General features: G+C 40.4%; 1 protein-coding gene across 1 annotated transcript in view; it reads left to right on the forward strand.

The window, feature by feature from the left end:
- Positions 1 to 20,053, forward strand: part of LOC137278676 (zwei Ig domain protein zig-8-like) — a 109,923-nt gene that overhangs the window by 74,384 nt on the left and 15,486 nt on the right. Inside the window, exons 4-6 of the mRNA XM_067811182.1 lie at positions 2,317 to 2,530; positions 5,287 to 5,316; positions 17,576 to 17,860. Coding sequence (XP_067667283.1) covers positions 2,317 to 2,530; positions 5,287 to 5,316; positions 17,576 to 17,860 — 529 coding nt within the window. The remainder of the gene's footprint in view (positions 1 to 2,316; positions 2,531 to 5,286; positions 5,317 to 17,575; positions 17,861 to 20,053) is intronic.

A 20,053-nucleotide genomic window follows, 5' to 3' on the forward strand; every position in this document is an offset into this window, starting at 1 on the left:
GACACAAAATTCAACTGATTTTGACTTAATTTTGCGAATTCAGGGCGATTTTAGAAAAACATGCCAGAATTATTACTTTGACTCAAAATACATCTTTCCTGTGTTTTTGATGTTGTAAATGAATGAGGATATATTTATAAGTATCATGGCGCAAAATTCAACTCATTTTGACTTAATTCCGCTAATTTATAACAGGTACTTCCACTCAATCGGCACTTCCACTCAAAATTCATGGTTTTTATTGTTTTGGAGGTTGTAGATGAATGAAGGTGCCTTCATAAGTATCATGACACAAAAAATGAAATCATTTCGGTCTTAATTCGACTAATCTCGCTCGTAGACGAAAATATTTTCATTTGCATGGATTTTTTTATTTTGTAAACATATGGTTTAGAAATAGATGAAATAATTTCAGATTAATTTAGTGCGTTTAGTTTTATGTCGAACACAGCAACATTCCAGCAATATGGCGGCGGTTTGTAATGTAATAATCGTAATTTGGCGGCGGTTTGTAATAATCGAGCTTGGACCAGACAATCCAGTGATCAACAGCATGAGTATCGATCTGCACAATTGGGAATCGATGAAATGTGTCAACCAAGTCAGCGAGCCTGACCACCCGATCCCGTTAGTTGACGGTATTTCACGTAATCAGAGACTGCGTATACCATGGCAGTGCCGCATGCTATAAGATCATCACACTACATGGGTTGTTTAGTCATGACATCTTACAAACTCTAACAAACTGAATGTGTGTGATCTGCGTGTGGTGTTTGTCAGCATGAGAAGAGATGGACACACTCACATACTAATATGACCCAGTACGTCTACAGCATAGTTCCTTGTTCTGGCTGTTTTGTGGGTGATGTGGTGTCATACGTACAACGTGTGGTTCATCCTGTGACAACAGATGTCCTAATGGTTCATCCTGTGACAACAGATGTCCTAATATTCGTCCTAAATATCATCAGTGTAGCTTCTGTAGACATACACTGTATCACATAAAGAACGTCAGAAGTTTATTGATAACTTAATCCTGTGTTGCGAGCTCATGGGAGCGAAGCATAACACATCAATCCAAACATTAATTACATCTGACAAAACCACAATATGCTTCAAAGAATTACTAAAGCCATGGTCAGGCTTGCTTTGATCAAATATTTAGCGGAATATGAATAAATAATGGATCGTTTATTGAAGCCATTTGTGATGAAGCTTGTGTTGTGTTGTACACTGTTTAACCAAGCCTTGTCGTGTTCAATATCGCCGTGTCACACACAGGAGATAGACACATAAAATAGCATTTTCAAGAATGATGAATTGTCATAAGTCCTTCTCAAATGAGCAGAGAAACTAACCCAGCTGCTCTGTTTTCTTTCGGATAACGTACTACAATATCACCAGGAGCTAATTTAATAATAGATGTATAATTTAAAAAAAGTAATGCAAGTCGTCGCCAGGGATTTTTGTGTCATATTATGGACACTTAAAGGCGTGAATTTCATTTTCTCTTTTTTCTCAATAATCCCAGATTACATACAAATAGATCATACTTTATTCAGAAGAATGGATATTAAACGCGGTACATTTGGAAGCTCAAAATAACGATTAGAAAGTAATTGCCAAAGGCAAAGTAAGTACACTTGAGATCCATGGTTATAAACGGGGCCTGTTCTAACCGGATATAATACGCTTACAGTTTAGACATGACAGATTATTGCCATGCCATACGACCTTTCCCATACAGCTAAGAGAGTGATTTGTATCGTGTATCGTTGTACAGTTGTACGGGTGAGTACACCCATTCCTGTATCGGTTTAGCAATCTGAAGCTGTAGTGTCGTGCTATACAGTGTAGTGTCGTGCCATACAGTGAACCAGAGATACAAATCTGCCACCAATTTTTTCCTCCACGGTCTAACGAGGTAACCAACGTCTATGTTTTAGAATGACATGCATACTTGGTGTCTCGCAGGAATCGTTTGAAAGTGGTTCACGCCAGAACCAAATACCACCAATATCCGTGTTTACATTTCGAAATGGCTAGCATGCGAGTACAAAAAGCAGAGTCTGTGTAAGATTCGTCTCTAGCATGCAACATAATCTACATGGCTCGTTTTTAACTATTTAACTTTACGTCATTCAAATACATTCGTTCACCCGCGCTCCATGTCAGCACAGATGGAATGTGCGTATTTCCGGTTCCAAGGAAGTCGCTATCTTAGCAAAAATTACAGATATAATGTGGTGATAAGTAAGCTCATTACAGCTCACCCCGTTTCCGCTATTGAGAAATGTGTCTCTTTTTTAATTGCAGGTAGTTTGGCGTCGTTCTTCTGATCCCAACCCTCTGACTATCGGAACCACAACGTACTTCCGGGATAAACGTCTTTATGTATATCATGAGAAACTCTCGCTTGAGTGGAACCTTCATATCCGAAATGTCTCCCTGGAGGACGCCGGGGTCTATGAGTGTCAAATCAGCTCAAAGACGAGGAGTATTCGACACAATGTTTTACTGAGAGTCGAGGGTAAGGTTTACGGTACTGTGTTAAAAAATACAAAAACAAAACAAAACAAAACAAAAAAAAAAAAAACGCTTTCTATCCCGTTTCGCCTATGAGAATGCTTTGGTGTGTACGTTTTATTTAACTGACCTGAAAACATTCAAATTTAGCACGACAAACTTGGCATTTAGACAATGCCTGAAATATTGTGCTATTCTTCACATTGACTAAATGTCCCGCACGTATTAAGGGAACACTTACTATCATGCTAGCCAAGGAGCAGCATTGGCAGCATTTGTGGAACCATTTCGTAACAAACCTGAGAGCTCCACACAGTGTTTAACATGTCTTCCATGTGCAGAGTTTGTGTTAGTCCGTCGAATGAGTAGAGCGTTAAGATGGATTAAAAAACTGTCTTACCAAGGAACGTTCAAATCCCCTGCGATGTAACTGTGCGAAACAAAATAGCTTTTATGCAATTTTCATTTTGGTTCAAATTATTTGTTTTGTAAGGAAAGATACCACATGACAGTGCCTATGCATTATCTAACGTTTAGAATGGGAGTTTTCAAGCTCGTGTTATGACGCATACCAAAATACCTAAAACAAGAAGGAACTGAATCTCATGTTCGTGATGTGCTTTCATGGAGGAATCTGTAAGACGAGTATAGTTGGTTTCATGAAACATCATGAACTAAAACTAAAAACTTACACATCATCCTGAGATCCATGTTTCAAAGTATATCAATATTTTCCCCATGGTTTGCGGTGGTATATAAGAGTCGTGGGGTAATCTCATTTCTGAAGGCAGCTGTTGTAACCTCGAGGTAAGAATCTACATCGGATACAGAAAAGGAACATGTGGAAGCGCAAACGTTTGACCACTTGTTAGCTGGTCAACACTAAACACCCACCCACTAAAGCGCCTGGATGTTATGAAAGTCGAATTGTTCAAAGGAAATAAGAATTTGCGAAGTTCGCTGGAGGATGATGTGGATGTCGTGTCACAAGAAGTGAATACGTTTCAGAAAACGTAGAACACTGGATCAGAGGAAATGTTCGTATTCTGACATTACCGCGGCAGAAATGTTTAGGACACGTATGTTTGCGGCTAGATTTGTCCACGACTTTATCCAGTGGTAATTCAGGAACATTTCATGTGAGATGATCAAAATGGACAGTGGAGTCTCTGCTAGGAATACAGCAGTGATAAGATTGCATTCTGAGTGTGTGTGCGTGCGTGTGTGTGAGTGTGCGTGTGCGTGTGCGTGCGCGTGTGCATGTACGTTTATGTTTGTGTACATGAGTGTGTGTGCGCGCGCGTGTGAGTTTATGTCAGTGTGATCGTCACATCGTCTTCTTGTAAGGTGAGATAACGGAGGCAAACGCGCCCCTTATATATGGTGTCAGTGAACTTGAACAAATATGCTGGTGTATGCTATCCTGGAAAGGCCCATGCGACTAAGTACATTGCAGTACCTTACAGTCTAAGTATGGCACAAATCTAAGTATAACACAGTGAATGTGACAGTTCATAGCTTTACACACAAGCTTTACTCATTGTACGCACGGAATGGGACATTGGACGCGTGCGTCATGCACATCATCTTCGTCTCACGTTTAACGATATGTAAATTAATTGAGATCACACTGTGTAGGTATATTGGAGTTTATGCATAATTATGATGACACACGCCTACATTATATTACTGACACCATTCGCTGCTGTAGCCAGTAACTGCATTAATTATATTGCCAAGTAGAGACTGTCAATTTGCGAACACATCTGCGTATATGGTATATTTTCCCCATCACACACACGGTCAGCGCATAGTCGTCGTATCAAGATAGCCTTGTGTTCAGGAAATGCACATGCGCCAATAAAATGAATGTATTGTTCGTACACAGCTTGTACTGCCGAGGCGGGATGGATAGAAGGCGATGTTTATCTAACATGTTACCGAACGATTTTCAGATCGATTCAGAAACTGTGTTCTACCCGGATTTCTCACGTACACAGCGAAACAACAAATATCAGCATATGCAGAGAAAAGAGTACATGCTTGCTTCGTCTCACCATGAGAGCACATCATACACAAGTGGACACACGCCCCGATTAATTGCATGACAGAAACTGTATGCGATCTTAATTTCGGTAAAAAAGTTTACATTAAACACGTACTTTGAGGGCATTTGTACAAACATCTACTTGTTAATGGGTGTACGAATACATACTTGAAAAATTGAAAAAAAGTGTACAATGTAAAAAATGTGCAAAACAGTTTGGCAACGTTGCAAAGATTCCTCCTCAGTACCCGCGACTTCGAAAACATAAGGCAATTTGATATTACCCTGTCTGGTTCTTCGCAAGTGTCTTTTTATGTGCACTCGTCCAGACTTTAATTTGAATTAATGGTACGGATGTAACGCTGAACAGGTGAAGATAAAGAGAACGATCATATTTCCAAACCAAGGAATTAGGCAGCTGTGTGTAACACGTTTGTTAATGTGGGACATCCTTTTCATGTACACATCCCAAGTATGTATTAATGATTTCCATGCTGCACACACAGTGTTTTAAATGATAATGAATCTAATGTTCATATATAGCTTTGCGGAGTTCTAGTGGTATTTAATATGTTGTTCATCAACGTCATAAATATTCTACAAATGACTCACGACGTACCGATGTTGAATGTTAAGCACTAGAGTCACTCTTTAAAGTTCTATGTTTGTAAAGCAGAATGTTAAACTGATAAAGTGTTTTTGTTTCATTTCAGATGCACCCTTCAGGCCTACCTTTAAACCAGGTAAGGTTTCTCCCCCCCCCCCCCCCCCCCCCTCCTTACATATTACGTTTTTGTAAGCGCTGATTTATTTGCAGGTCAGGGACGCTTAAATTAGTGCTGGTGATTTTAGTAGACACTGTTTATCATGAGCGTGAAGCATCAATAACCGACATGCATGATGTACCCTTCAAACAAACCTAGTAGAGGGACATTTGCTTAAAGCATCGCCCTGGGGTAAATGTTCTTTCACCAGTTCAAGAAAGGGCATGCGCACAGCTATGTCACGTACGTACTGACCAATATAACACAGATGAATATTTGTACTGACGAAACATATCAATAGTGCGATAGGTGTTTTCTGTGTTTCCCTTTGTCCAGACTGTCACCGATAGAGCAGGATCCGCTTACCTTTCCCTGGACACATGGTGATGTCACTATTTGATGGGGATTTAGCGACTCACGGTCTGAGCTGTATGACCGAGTGCTGATTTCTCGCGAATGTAAACCTAGTCCTCAGACTGAAAGGCTAATGTCATGTACGTCAGGACATGATGGCTATCAAGTTATGGATTGTTTGTGTGTCAGTCCCTGAGTGGTGAACAAACGTGAGACTTGTACGGACACTACTATGTTGTTCACGTGTGTTGTGAAGAAGAGTCTATAAGTGAGATATTTTACCTCTCGTGATGCATGTCCAGGAAAGCCGTTTTAATCAGCTTCGTATCGTGACCAGTCTCATTGTACTGGCATCGTAAACACTTTCCTGAAATGCAAACCCTTTTTATCCTGAATTAAGAAAATTAATGATATACTAAATTAGGAAGCCCAGTTCGGAGACAATGGCCACCTTGATCTATGTTGTAGAACCTGGCCTTATCTCTATCTGCATAACACCAGTTCGTGTCTATTACTGTAGCTGTTATGAGTAAACCCTGCTCCGTGTATAGATACAGACCATATGGTGAACAGGATACATTGAAGGTTAAGAGTATCGAAGAGATATGCTGTTTATTTTTAAACGTCTGCATCTCACGAAGCCTTTATTAAAGTTACGTCTTCAATGTCACCCCAAACATGAACTTCTTCCTGAATGAAGGTTTGCGGGGTAACGGAACGCCGCCATCTTGCACGTGGCAAACTTCAACTTCCTACGTCAGTACTCGTGTGGTCGGGATCTTGCCACATATACGCTATGGAACGAAACGAGGAATTCACTTGTTGCAAGCTACGGAGAGGCGTAATGCCGTGAGGCAAGTGATAAAAAAACCCAAATGGCATTGCATCCAACTGTACCGCAGCAGGGATGCAGCCAAGGACCGTCTGCCAGAAAGCTTTGCATGCGAATTCGTTTACTCCCTAGTAAACAAACGCACCACCCTCGGCTTCTAGTACGTGGTGGTCCGTGCAGCGTGTACACCAACAGCACGGGGCACGCATGCCTTCATAGAACAACACAGTCGTATAATAAACAGCAGGGGTGAACAAACGATGACAAACTTGTGAATATGGAAACAGTGATAAGAATGTCTAGTTTTATCCAGTATCGCAATAGTGTTGGTTGTCTGATATTAATGACTCTTCAGCTGTGTATCGTACTTGCTGTGACAGTGTCTCCTGGTTCCTTGGTCCATGTTTAATGTGTCAGACAGCAGGATCAAGATAAGATGTGGTCTTTGTTTATGGTTTTCTCACCACCGTATCATTTGTATCTCAAACATCGGACATAATTTTCAAATGTAACTTGGTTGCTCAGTATTGGCAATTACAGTGATTAGAATCATGTTTTGATCATTTACTTACAATTAGTTTACTTTTAAACTCCCGTCGAGAGCTATGGGGAGATAATTAATTTTCGTTGAATCTGTGATGAAGTTTTTATAACTAAAACGGTTTTAGATAACCTCGGTAAGCGCTGTGGCAGCTGATTCTGCAATAGAAGAGAAGGCGTTAAGAACATAGTCGAAGGAAGAGACAAAACCTTAAAGACGTTCCTGTATGCTCCTTGCGTTTGCGGCGTGAATAACTTTATTTTGCTATCTTGCACCTGCTCCCCTCTCAGGACGAAAACGTTTGATAAAAACTGCAATCATTTCGACGTTATTTGTCCGCGTGAAGGTTTGAATTTTGTATTTATTTTTTTTTCTTACTTTATGAGAATGAACAGAAAACAACAGAGACTAGATTGCTTCCTAATCTTTTTCACTATGCTAATATTGACACTGTTGTGTGAGATTCTATTTCACCATATTGCAGCATGAACTAGCTGCTAATTTTCTGTAAATGTATTTCCAGCAACCTCAACGATTTGTGAACGCTTGTCGCACTTATACTTATAATGACGTTTGTTTAACAGTATTGGTAGAATAGAATGACACTTACTTAATCAATATAGGACCTGGTTGGGGCCAGATGGAGACACGATTCGATGTGATATCTACACATGTGAACATCCAGGATAAAGACACACTCCAGTCGCTGGAATGTGTACTCGATGAAAAAAACAGTCTCATTATTTCACATTTTCTTAAAGTGAAGACTTGACAACCGATACTTTTTAGACAGCATCAGTAAGTGTTGTGCCATCTGAATATGCAATTTATAAATTATTGATTCTATCTATCGTGTTTGAAGAGTTTAGACGTACTAGTAGGATGTAATATACCTTTTGTCAATGGTGTACAACCTTTTTGCCTAACGTTACATTCGTTAACAGATGCACTGATTGTACACACGCTATTGCGTATACGTATGTACTTGCTTTTTGTTTACTCAGATTTGGAAAATTACTTTCCTGTTTATGTCAAGTAATACCTGTATATCAGTATCAGTCTATGGATCCAACTGTATAAAGTAAGGGATGTTAGGTTGGTAGCACTCGGGTTAAACCTCTTGCTTGTCGGCGGGTTTGATTCCATGCATGCGTTCAGTATGTGATCCCATTATTATTACAAATATTTTCGGCCGTGGACAACAACAACAAATGGGCATAAACTGTCCATCAAATCTATATTCTTGTAATTCACATGATTTAACTACTGGGAGTGTGTGCTACAGTGTCAGAGGTTGAATAACATGATTAAATTGGCTTCAGAGGTATATGTAGACTATACACAAAATCAGTGTTACTTCATAGACAGGAAGCTGCAAAACCTGTTGTATAAGATCCTATCAATGGTAAGAACGACCCTATGGCTGAACGGAGAAGAGCGACATTGATGTCTTTGTCGGAGTCTTAGTCCCGCAGACTTCCTAGCGCAGAGGGGATCAGTGGCCCAATGCCTTTCTGTAATGGCCAGAGAAGCAATTCCTACAGATCTAGCGTCTGGTCAGCGGTTGGTGTAAGCTAGTACATAACACTTGTGTCACACTATAGCGGATTTACAATGACCAGGCAACTTGACCTACACAAAGCCAATTTCCGCGAGCTTTGTTGTAATTATTTTCTCACCAACTCGAAATTCGCGGCTATATAAATCTCAATCACTTTCTGAACGTGTTAACGGTATGGAGATGAACGCTACCTTAAAAGAATGGAGCGGATAAATTCTCACTGTGTAGTGACCGTCGCGACTCAAATCTCCAGGCAAATCATTTCGAGTCGCGGCCGCATTTCTACCAGTCAAAGGTGTTCATTGAATTACATGCTCACATTCGTGTCGTGGTCTGTCCAGTGATAAATATGGCCATCGGGCATCTTTATTCAGCACATTCGGAGATTGTGGTTATGCAAAGAAACGAATATATTTAATCTAAACTAATGAACATATTTCACATCATCAAAATGTCAGTTGCATCTCGAGGGAACTTTGAATGACATTGAGAGTATTCCAGTTGCCTGTAGCTAAGCGAAGTGCCCTTGTACTATCAGGCCTATAGAAGGACTGGTTTGCCAAAGTGCTATGAGGGGAAACGTGTATTGCCTGTAGATTAATGCATGATCTAATGTAATATATTCAGTTTTAAAATGGTGTAAAACTGATCATGAATACCTTCGTTAATCACCGCATCGCCCAATCGTAATGACGTAATTGTTACGCGCAACTCACAATCATTATTGCCATAATTGGTCTCAGCTTGTCAATACTTAATCTCAATCCCTGCTTTGCTGTCATATTATTTATGGAATACTGGTCAAAAAGGCGAACAAAACAAAATATTCCACTGTATCTCCCAGCTGACCACTTGTTGTGTATCATGACTTGAACATGATTTGTAACACAGAACAGTTGACCATGGATTTGCTCAGCAAGTGTAAAGAACGTGTACTTCACTGTAACATTCATCAGTACTTATGACACATTTAAAACACGCTTATGATCGATCGACATCCTCGGAGACAGTGACAGTAATGAGGTATCTTGTCAACCTCTGAAGGAAGTGGGCTTTAGGCTTCCAAGCAAACACCAACCATCTGCTCGTAAATCTCAGCAAGTCATTGTTCATTCGACTAACCTAGTTAGCTATTTCCTAATGCATATCGTGTCTCCAGTTATTGTAGTTAATGTCACTTACAAAACACGATGATTGGAGGTCGTGCATAGAACAGCAGGCAGAAGGAGCGTGCTACCTGCAAGTTGGTACAGTGATGACAGCTCGCCTGCTGCGAGTGAATAAACCGAATACCTTGATTACAAAGTATACGGGAGGAATGCTCTGCATAATTAGCAGACATGCCATATTTCTATTGACATCAATAATGGTTCTGCGGTTGGAGCCAGAAGCAAGGCACATTGAAGACACAGTCACCTTCAGCTTTGTGAACTCTAAGCATAAAACAATGCTTTGGCATAAGATTCCTAGTGAAACAGCATCAAAAGAATATGACCGAAGTTTCAAACGCACCAATATATGGAACAAACAAACATTGGAGGAAAAACGATATGAATGCTCTACAATGTGTACATAGGGTACATTTAGTAGACACTGTAGATATTAACGTTCAAAAGGCTGGTGTAATTCTCCCTAATGTTTGCAATGCATATCTTAAACATATGTTTCAGATTCTCGATTGTTAAAAATAGTCAATACAAGAAATCTAGAACGAGAAGCGTTTCTTATGCATACGTTCAAGAATAGGACGGAAATACACTATTCAACAGACATAATTGTATTTACCAACGCTAAAAAATTATTATTCCAAGCAATGTACGTCAAGCTGTTAAATCTGAAGCACTTAACTGCAGCATACTCTAAAATTCCACGTGGCTAGTTTTTGGGACCATTAAGTTACAGTCAGCCGCCAACTTAGAGGCGGAATGAAACAAGTGTTTGGCTACAGCCACACGTCGGTTACTTGCGATCAATGCCAATATTTCCTCTACAAATGAGAAAGGATGCAATGGGACAATCCAATGTTCAGCATGAAGACGCGCTACCATGAAAGTGTGAAATAAAACTTAGAAAAGCAATTCATGTGAACAAATTGATAATCTTTTGAAGCAATGCTGTGAGTGAGGAATACCTCGTGTGTGATCTGGTCATTGAGGAGGATCAATGGGTTTATTAGGATATAAACAAATCGGTTTAATGGCAGCATAAATAATCTTGCCCGTTACCAATTATGTCAAAGGTCTTAAACGTCGTGTGATGCATCTCACCAGATTATTCACCATCAAATACTGCTTTGGTGAAGGACTGACGGTCACCACCAACACATTTCAGACTGCGGATGACCAAGAATAGGTGCATGGTTTAACAGGGTTATTGCTCTCTGTAAATTGGCTTAATGGAACTGATTTATCAGCCGAGATAAGTGTATGATTGGCACCATGTATGTCGAGAAGGATTCAGTTTCGAAGTGCTGTTTTAATATTTTGTAAATGTATAGAAGACGCGTGATGTTAAGTGTGAAAGAGCAAGTGTTACTGGACTGGCAAGTGGCAGTGACCATGGAAGTAATATTTTATCGATCAGATCGGCGCTGTTAATGAAGGGAGTATTTATACGTGAGTTTGCCGTGTAAAGTAACAAATGTTTATCATCGCTGGTTTGTTGATCTGGATGGGATTAACACAAAATAGGAGCATTGACGAATCAATCAGACCGGAGAAAATCTCTCCCAGAGTTTCTCCTTCTTCGATTGTAAACAGGATACAATCAGGAGATTTCAAAGTAAACCTCTCGTTGAGATATTCACAGAAATCCCATTCCTAGTGTTTACACAAAACGACTTGAACTTTAAATGGCAACTCAAAGTCCAAATGTTATATCAATGGAAGGTCAGCTAGCCAAGTTGAAGAAGAAACCGGGAAGGTGCACGTGAGGTGACTGTTCGAGCAATGCCCTCATCAGATGTATGTATTCAGCATGGGAGTTAACATGTACCCCGTGGCAACCTTCTTGTTCAAACATTAGCGTCAAGCAGTCTATTTATCTTTATTGGTGTCTCGGGTCGGCGGTTCCATCGATCAATCACGTCAATCCAGACATTCAAGTGTTCACCGCCCGATCCAGAACTACAAACGGGCATTTTACTCAAATTCCGGCTTATGGTTTCTCGTCTGCGCAAGTTTGCAAGCTTCAGAATCGGCTGACCCTGATTCCTGTCATAACAGCTATATCGAATTCTGAGGCAGTATGTCCTTTTGCGTAACATGGCTGCCAATATGCTCCTGTACTTCGTCATAATTAGGACTGATTTATGGTTGAACTTCCTCTTCGTCCACCTTACCGTTTTCCAGACGTAATGCTGAAATATCGAGTGGAATGCAGCACGATAAAACTGGCCATAATAACAACCATTTGTAATACACTAGCGTCCATTTGGTAATTATGCACTCATTTCTTGGTCTCAGTATCAATTAAAACCGGTGTTCCGTATTGAACAGATTCTTAGGATGCATCTAAAACATCAGGTCAACTTGAATTAAAAGAGTACGACAGATTTGACCTGGAACATCTGTCACAATGGGTGTTGCTGGGAGGATATCACATGCTGATCACCTTTCTACCATGATGGGTGTTATTAGATGGATCAGATGAACTGATCATCTTCATTCATGACGAATATTATTAGAGGGATCGAATGTCCTAATGACCTTGACCCTTTCCTCATTGGTTGAGAAGGGCATGCCCATTATCTTTCGTCCAGCTTGAGTGTTCACTCAGTATGGCACTTTGAATGTATAGGGCATACCCCTACATCTGTGGCGCTCTGAATGTATCAGGCACACCCATACATCTGTAGCTCTCTGTAGTCACATAGCTTTCTGTAATGTAGCTTAGCTCACTCATTACGCCATAGCAAGCCGTCATTCCAAGAAACACCACTGAGCTTTGTCAAATGTAATCTGGCTACTCTGCCTGGAGTAGGGACTTATATCGTCTTGATGCCACGTGTTTTAACGCTGGCATATTATATAATTTGTCTAATATTGTTAGTGTTAGGTCAGCATGCATGTTAAATTGTGTTTGCTAAGCACTGTGATGAATGAAATGTACAGCAGATCCTGGTTTTTGCCTTCTTTTTTCTTTCATCTGACAGTCTTGATTGATTTTGCCCGCCATCATGTGAATGTTTTAACACTTAATGTTTTCAGAATTAATTCCTGTAAGCGACCCTGGGCTTCAGAACTGTAAACGTTCTGTTAAACGGATTTATCCAAGACAACATGATAATTTGCCTTGTCTGTTATTATCAATTTTACAAAATAACGGTCTCGTGTTCTATTTCCTGGAATCTAATAGATCCAGAAGCTCATTGGAATCTTCAGTTTTTCTTTTGAAATTCGCACGAAGTAGCCGATTAAGGAATTTCAAAGAAAGTCGGCTCTGTCAAAAATGACACTTTAAAATCTAGTTAAAGCAAAACAGCGACGGTTCGTATCAATTCGTCTGTGGTTTCCAGTGTATGAAAGCATGCAGGAACCGCACATCGTCCGGATAGCACGGAACGTTTAGTTCCCATCGAGTTAAAATCAATAAGCCTCCAGTGGTCCACTTCATGTGCATATTACAGTGAAAGTAGTCATAGTTCTGAGTATGGATGCAGAGAATCAATTTAATGATGCATAGCATCATAACACCAGAACTGTATCGTCAGCCATATCGGGGTTTAACGCTTGGATAAGCACGGAAGCTAAAATATCGTTCTTAAAATAGAGGCAGCCCACTCTCAAGCACGTGGAGGAGGCGAATATAGGCAGACCTGGGATGATCCTATCTATTTTACTATGAGATACAGCTCGGTCAGTGTTACGCTGGCCATTCTTCACTGCCCGAGGTTTGCCCAGCGCCAGACAAAAGCGAATTATTCCACAGTAATGTGCGAATGTCGGATATAGACAATGCACATTAATTTTCCAGGCAGATGTCATGTGTCCAGTCTGGGAACTGGACAATGTGTTCAATGATTACCATCATTATAAGACTTTAAGGCCAGCGTGTGGGATGACAGCCAGTCTAGGACTAACTAAACCACACCTTCTGAAGGCTACTAACTTACACACGGTTCTGTCTGTCGGTCATATAATGCGAGGGGATACAGTGGACGCCTCGTCTGTCCGCCTGTCCATCCGTAATCATTTTGTTTCCGGAGCATAACTCAAAAAGCGTTCTATATTTTTAGACCAAACTTGATATATATAATAATCTGAACCTATGGTTGTGCCGTTTGCTATTTACAGAGTTTGGGCATTTTTATTTATTTATTTTTTGTTGTTGTTCCATGGAACATGTGTGTGTTAGTCTAATGGTGGGGTGGGCTTCGTTCCCGGAGCAGAACTAAAAAACCTATCAATATTTTTCAGCAGAACTTGGTAGATATATCAATCAGAACCTAAATTGGTACCTTTTTCAATGTACAGGTTCTTATGGTTTATTATTTTCTGAGGTTTCCATGGAAACGTCTCGGACTTAGTCTCAAAATGGAGGGATGGGCTTCGTTTCCTAAGCAGAACTCAAAAACCGTTCAATATTTTTCTGCAATACTTGGTAGATACTAGTATATTAATCAGAACCTAAAGTGGTGCCTTTTGCTATTTACAGTTTTTTTTATTATTTTCTTGGTTTCCATGGATACGTTTCGGACTTAGTCTCAAAAGTGAGAGGCGTGTTTCGTTTCCGGTGCAAAACTCAAAAACTTTTGAATATCTGACAGTATAACTTGGTAGATATGTGTGGGAAACCCCAAAGTGGTATCTTCAGGTATTTACAGGTTTTTGTGATTTTCTCGGGTTCCATGGAAACGTTTCGGACTTTTCGGACGGAGCACAACTTGAAAACCATTTCATATCTTTCAACAGACCTTGGCAGATATATGAGACAGACCTAGAAATGGTGACTTTTTGCTGAATACAGATATATGGCATTTATATTTTTCATGAATTCCATGGAAAAGAACAATAAGTAACTGGCAGATGATTTGTCCTTTCAAACACGTGGGAGGGGGGGGGGGATATGTCGTCTTCTGATGATTCTTGTTATTGCTGTAAATGTTGTTTGTTGTTAAGGGCTGAGTAAGTTTAATATAAGCAGCTTTCCGCAACACTCCAACAAGATGACAGCGGGGAAAACCTGAAATAGCCTTCACATATTATACGCTTGTGGACAGTGGAACCCCGGTCTTCCGTATGACGAGCGAACGGTTTAACCATTAGACCACTCCACACCCCGTGGTTGATAAGGAACCCGCCAGCTTGTTGTCGGTGTGTGAACATGGTGCAATCAATCTGTAGTTTCCCTTGGCTCTTGAAACGTCGAAACCCTCAGCTAGACGGGCAGAGAACATACGAGGCACACCACATACTGTTAATGACTTAATCCATACATTCTATATGGAACACAAAACCTGTCCAGAATGGCTTTAGATTCCCAGTGTGGGGTAGATGGTGCATTAAACATGAATGGACATTAAGAAACTCTGATGTTGTTATGGTGGACTAGTTTGCAGTGATATCAGTCAATCCTGATAACGATCACATCCGGGCGATGCAGACACGAAGTCCATTCTCTGGAACCACAAACATGACGTAACAGGTCTTCATAATAACTGTTGGATTCCTTGGGTGGTCAGTCAGGTCCGGTGCCATGTCTGATAGTGTGTCTTAATACCCCTGTGACATGGGTTATCGCTCACAATATCGATCATTAGCTCGTTTATTCACAAATTGCCGGCATACACATTGTTTTTAGCTCAGTGCAATCTGTTGTTTTAGTTATCATTATTATAGGATATTTATATAGCGCACATATCCACGCCACTAGTACAAGCTCAGGGCGCTGGTATTTTTACTCTCGATCATTGGATGCCAATCTCAACGGCACATCGGAATATCAGTTTCAGCTCCCTGGATATTGTAAAATTCTTGCTGCCGCTAGGCGCACCGAGTTTTCCCATTCATACGAGGTACCCAGTTTGTATACCATGGCTTGTCTTTGGCTTCACACTGCCGGGTTGGGTGTGTGCAAAAATATGTGAAGCTCTTTTCTAACATCAGCAAGCCGATATGAACACAGATAATTCTAAAACCTGCTACAGCGTGTCGCAAAAAAGCCCAGGCACTTACTCGATCATTTCATTGTTGAATAAGTAACGGCCGGAAATACGAATTTCTTGTCTTGGTATAACATAACTTAGTTTGTGTCTTATCGGTGCAAGAATCGATGCATCACAGGAAACTATATTCACAAATTAAGTCCTCATGGAAGAGGGTCATTGATTGATATTCATAACACTACCAAGGATGTCTGGTAGTGTGTCCGTAACAAGATAGTTAAGAAATTCATCTTCAGTACAAGTTCATGTTGTATTCAACTCATAAATATATTTCGCGTTTGCCTGTCCAGTCCTGCCTGAGTTGGAGTCGGTCAGCCGTGTATGTGGGGGACACCTTGCATCTCCCCTCAGGTCAACAAGACACTGCATAACATCCTACCTGTTCTTTATTATGTCTCATGACAATTGTGTTGCCCATCTCGCAATGGTCATATGTCTCCAGACACAATACAGCCGTCAATGAATGTGCATCGCCCAAATCACTTCATTTTATTATCATAGCAAAATGTCAACGTTTTTATCATATGTATGTCAGCAGTATAATTTCCATTTTTTGGCGAAGAAAAACACTTTTCGGCACGATATAAACTCGACATTTGTGTTTAGCTTTACGGAGCAGACAAGCGTAATAATGGTTTCATTGACACTAATCCATAGGGCTAGCCACCACACGCTCTACATAGGAGTAATTGAAAATTCATACTGAGTCTTTGGCATCACTTGCCTCGCAGTCGGATGTAATGATATAAACTTTTATCGAATTAGTCATCCACCAAAGTCTCCGACATTATTACCAGCGGGCATACGGAGCATCTTCATAGCGGTAATACGTCATGTGATGCAGGACGTTACATCGCTGCTTCTTGTGAGACGCGGCCTTGCTTCTAGCTGAAAAGCGCAGAGAGGCAATAAAGTTTGAAAGTACGCCACATTAAATAGGCTCCCAATCCGAGAGACAAGATATTCCATCATAATGGCCACTTACTGGCCCTCGGAGATTGACAGTTCACGACTCAAATGTACCATTTTCAATGATTCAGTTTGGTATCAGTGTCATATATTGTTCCGAACAACGTTGCCATATGTGCTCTAGTCTGCTTTAAGATAGAGGTCAAAGACAGAGTCAAATTAGGTTATGGGAGAGGAGATTATGAAACAGCGAAATGAATGAAAACTTGTTCATTGCAAGGACGCCAAAATGCTTCCCGTACAATAGATGTGACTTGATGTTCGGTTGTGCTTTAAACAAGTGTATCTGAAGTGCATGTCTAATATCAGCTGGCGTGTAACATTCATTGTACAGTTATTGGGGCACACCTACACTCATGGCATGAACAACCTTCTTCCGAAGAGTATTATCCAAAGTATTTACACCACAAACACAATACATGGCTTTTGTTATCAACACATTATCGCACTTCACTATTGACTACATACTGCGGTTGGTAGGCTATATGTACTATCTTACATAATGCCTAATCGTACTTAGACGTTTAAGATAGGATATCGTCTGTAATATATATTCAGTATGGGAAACAGAATCTACACGATGGCTCATGTCTTGCCATAGTCTGTTACGTTTTTTGTGTTCAGTTACACGGATAGAGGGAGTTTCAAGTGATTTAACGTAGTATTTGTATTCCACCTTCAATATTTTCCATATTTGTAACAACTATCAAACCGAAGATAAAATGTGGATGCATTATGCTTCCTGATTACTTCACGAACATATCAATCTACACATGTGTCTTGTGCCATGTTGTTTAAATATTCTTTTATTTTCAGATATAAAAATCTCCGGTCCCAGCTACGTGGAGAAAGGGAATGAACTGCGCCTTGTTTGTAATGCCACCGGAGATGGGTATCCCCCTGACGGTATTGACTGGTTCAAGGATGGCCACAAGATCACACAGGACGACCGACTTCACATTCAGATTGTTATGTCCATCGTCGAGAGAACCATAATCAGCGCCTTGTACATCAAGAGAGCCACGATGACAGATGCTGGGACGTATGTTTGCAGAACATCGGATCTGCAGATTACAAGCACCAAAGTCGTTATTCTCGATAGTAAGTTGCCCCCATATCGGCTGTGGTCATGCCAGACCTTGCCACTCAAGTCGGCTTCCATTTCCCGTTATGATATTTCCATTCTGATGGCTATTCACAGTCACCATCAATTTCCAATATACACGTTTGATATTCCCCCTTTAATTCCCATTCATGACCCTATGTTATCTATTGAGCCAGTTGGTGGATCTTGAAGATGGTGAGAATCTGGTAAGATCAACAGCGTTGACTCCAAGCAGTATGCCCCGAGCTGAAGTTGATAATACTCTCGTTTCTTACTGCGTCACGCAGATACAAACATTTGTATACAGCTGTCTTCTCTATCTCGCATATTGATTCTACCAGGAGCTGGCAGCCAGACATAGTTCAGTGCACTATGGTATAGGGAAGTTGCCAAATTACTTCTGTTGTCGACCGACGGGAACCTGTTATTGGGAATTATTACAACATTATCAATACAACTGCATAGCATAACAGTATCCCTCGGCTGTCGAATCCATTCACGTTAAAATAATTCCGCGACTGTACATGACGTTCGTTGACTTAATGCCGGTATTCTCCATTCTTGTAAGATAATGAGACACGTGCGTAGAAAAGTAACCCTCCTTGACTCCTACACCACTGGTATATTCCCGACATATTGACGTCAACATTGTTACGTTTACCGACCGTTTAACATGTTAACGTTAACATTCCCGAGCGCACACTAACGTTAACAGTGATATATTGCCTAACCCGGTATATTGCCTAATTCTGTAACACACTACTGTCAACACTGGCATATTGCCTAACTCTGTAACACACCACCGTTAGCTCTGGTATATTGCCTAACTCTGTAACACACAACCGTTAGTACTGGTATATTGCCGAACTCTGCAGTGCATTGACGTTAACACTGTCTTTTGCCTAACTTTCTACATGCTAACGTTAATGCTGGCATCTTCTCCGACTGTGTTACGCACTGAATGGTTTTATAAAACATACCGTTAACATGAATTCTCTAACGCATCGACAAAGTATCACTAGGGACCCACTTGATATTCATGTTTCTTCACACGTATTCATGACCTTACGTGTCTCCGTATATCTTGGTACAAACTCGCGTTCATATTTCGTTTCTGTTGCCATTTCACCACTCTGTACCACGACTGATCCCAGCAGAGGGAAAGTCAGTTTGATCAGTAGCGTATTTATAAGAGAAATTATGCAGAAGGCGTCTCGGGTGGCATGGTTCATCGGAGTCCAATTTCTGAAGCTTTATTTCACTCCTTTTAATTTTAACATTATGTTGGTTAATTTAAGTTTAAAACACAGGAATTAACTTGTGTTGTCTTGTAGAAATGTACATGATGGTTTCGTGGCGTGTGGAATGAAATACAGCACTATTAGTGACTTCTAATTTTCATACAAGACATTCATTCTCTATTTGATTTATACTTGCTAAGTGGTTTAGATTAATGACTTTACTTTGTAGTGCGATTGTTATGTCCCTAGTTGGCTGTTTCAGCGTGGGCTATTAAGCCTTTTAACGTGATTGTTACATCAAGCATGTAAGAAAGGCAATAATTTAGGACATCAGATGCTTACACAGGCACACATAATAGTTCGATGTGTTGCTGCCTTCGGCAATGTGATAACTTGTGAGAGGACACTACCTTGAAGTATTCCTCATTCAGACCGTCAAGGCAACTTCATTGCCAATGTCAAATTCCACTTCAAGACGTTTAAGAACACCTAATGTAGTAATGTTGGAGTTATGATGTGTAACGGATAGGGAAATCACTCCAGTAAAATGTTAGCGTTTCACAATTATAAGGCTTTTATCGTGGTTAACTGACGATGGGGATTACTGGGCTGTTTGTTTTACTTTGACGGCATTGCGCCCATTAGGTTCTGGCATCAAAGATACAGTCTTTAATTTCAAGAAATCGCCCATTACTATCATTCAAACTGGCGCCAGAATACCTTGTCAGTTTGACAGTTAAATAGACCTAACCTGCAAAAATATATTCATTTTCAGTACTAACCACATGATACAATCCGACTTGTAAAAATCATCATTCATGCGGGTGTTTTTTTCAAATCTGAAATAAACTCTCATTTTCCTCTACTAAAAGCATAATATTTACAATCGCCAACAAGGATTTGAATGTCAGAATGTGTCTGCGTCCCTCAAACCCATCTTCCAATAGG

This window comes from Haliotis asinina, chromosome 3 (assembly GCF_037392515.1).
Source record: "Haliotis asinina isolate JCU_RB_2024 chromosome 3, JCU_Hal_asi_v2, whole genome shotgun sequence".
NCBI lineage: Eukaryota > Metazoa > Mollusca > Gastropoda > Lepetellida > Haliotidae > Haliotis > Haliotis asinina.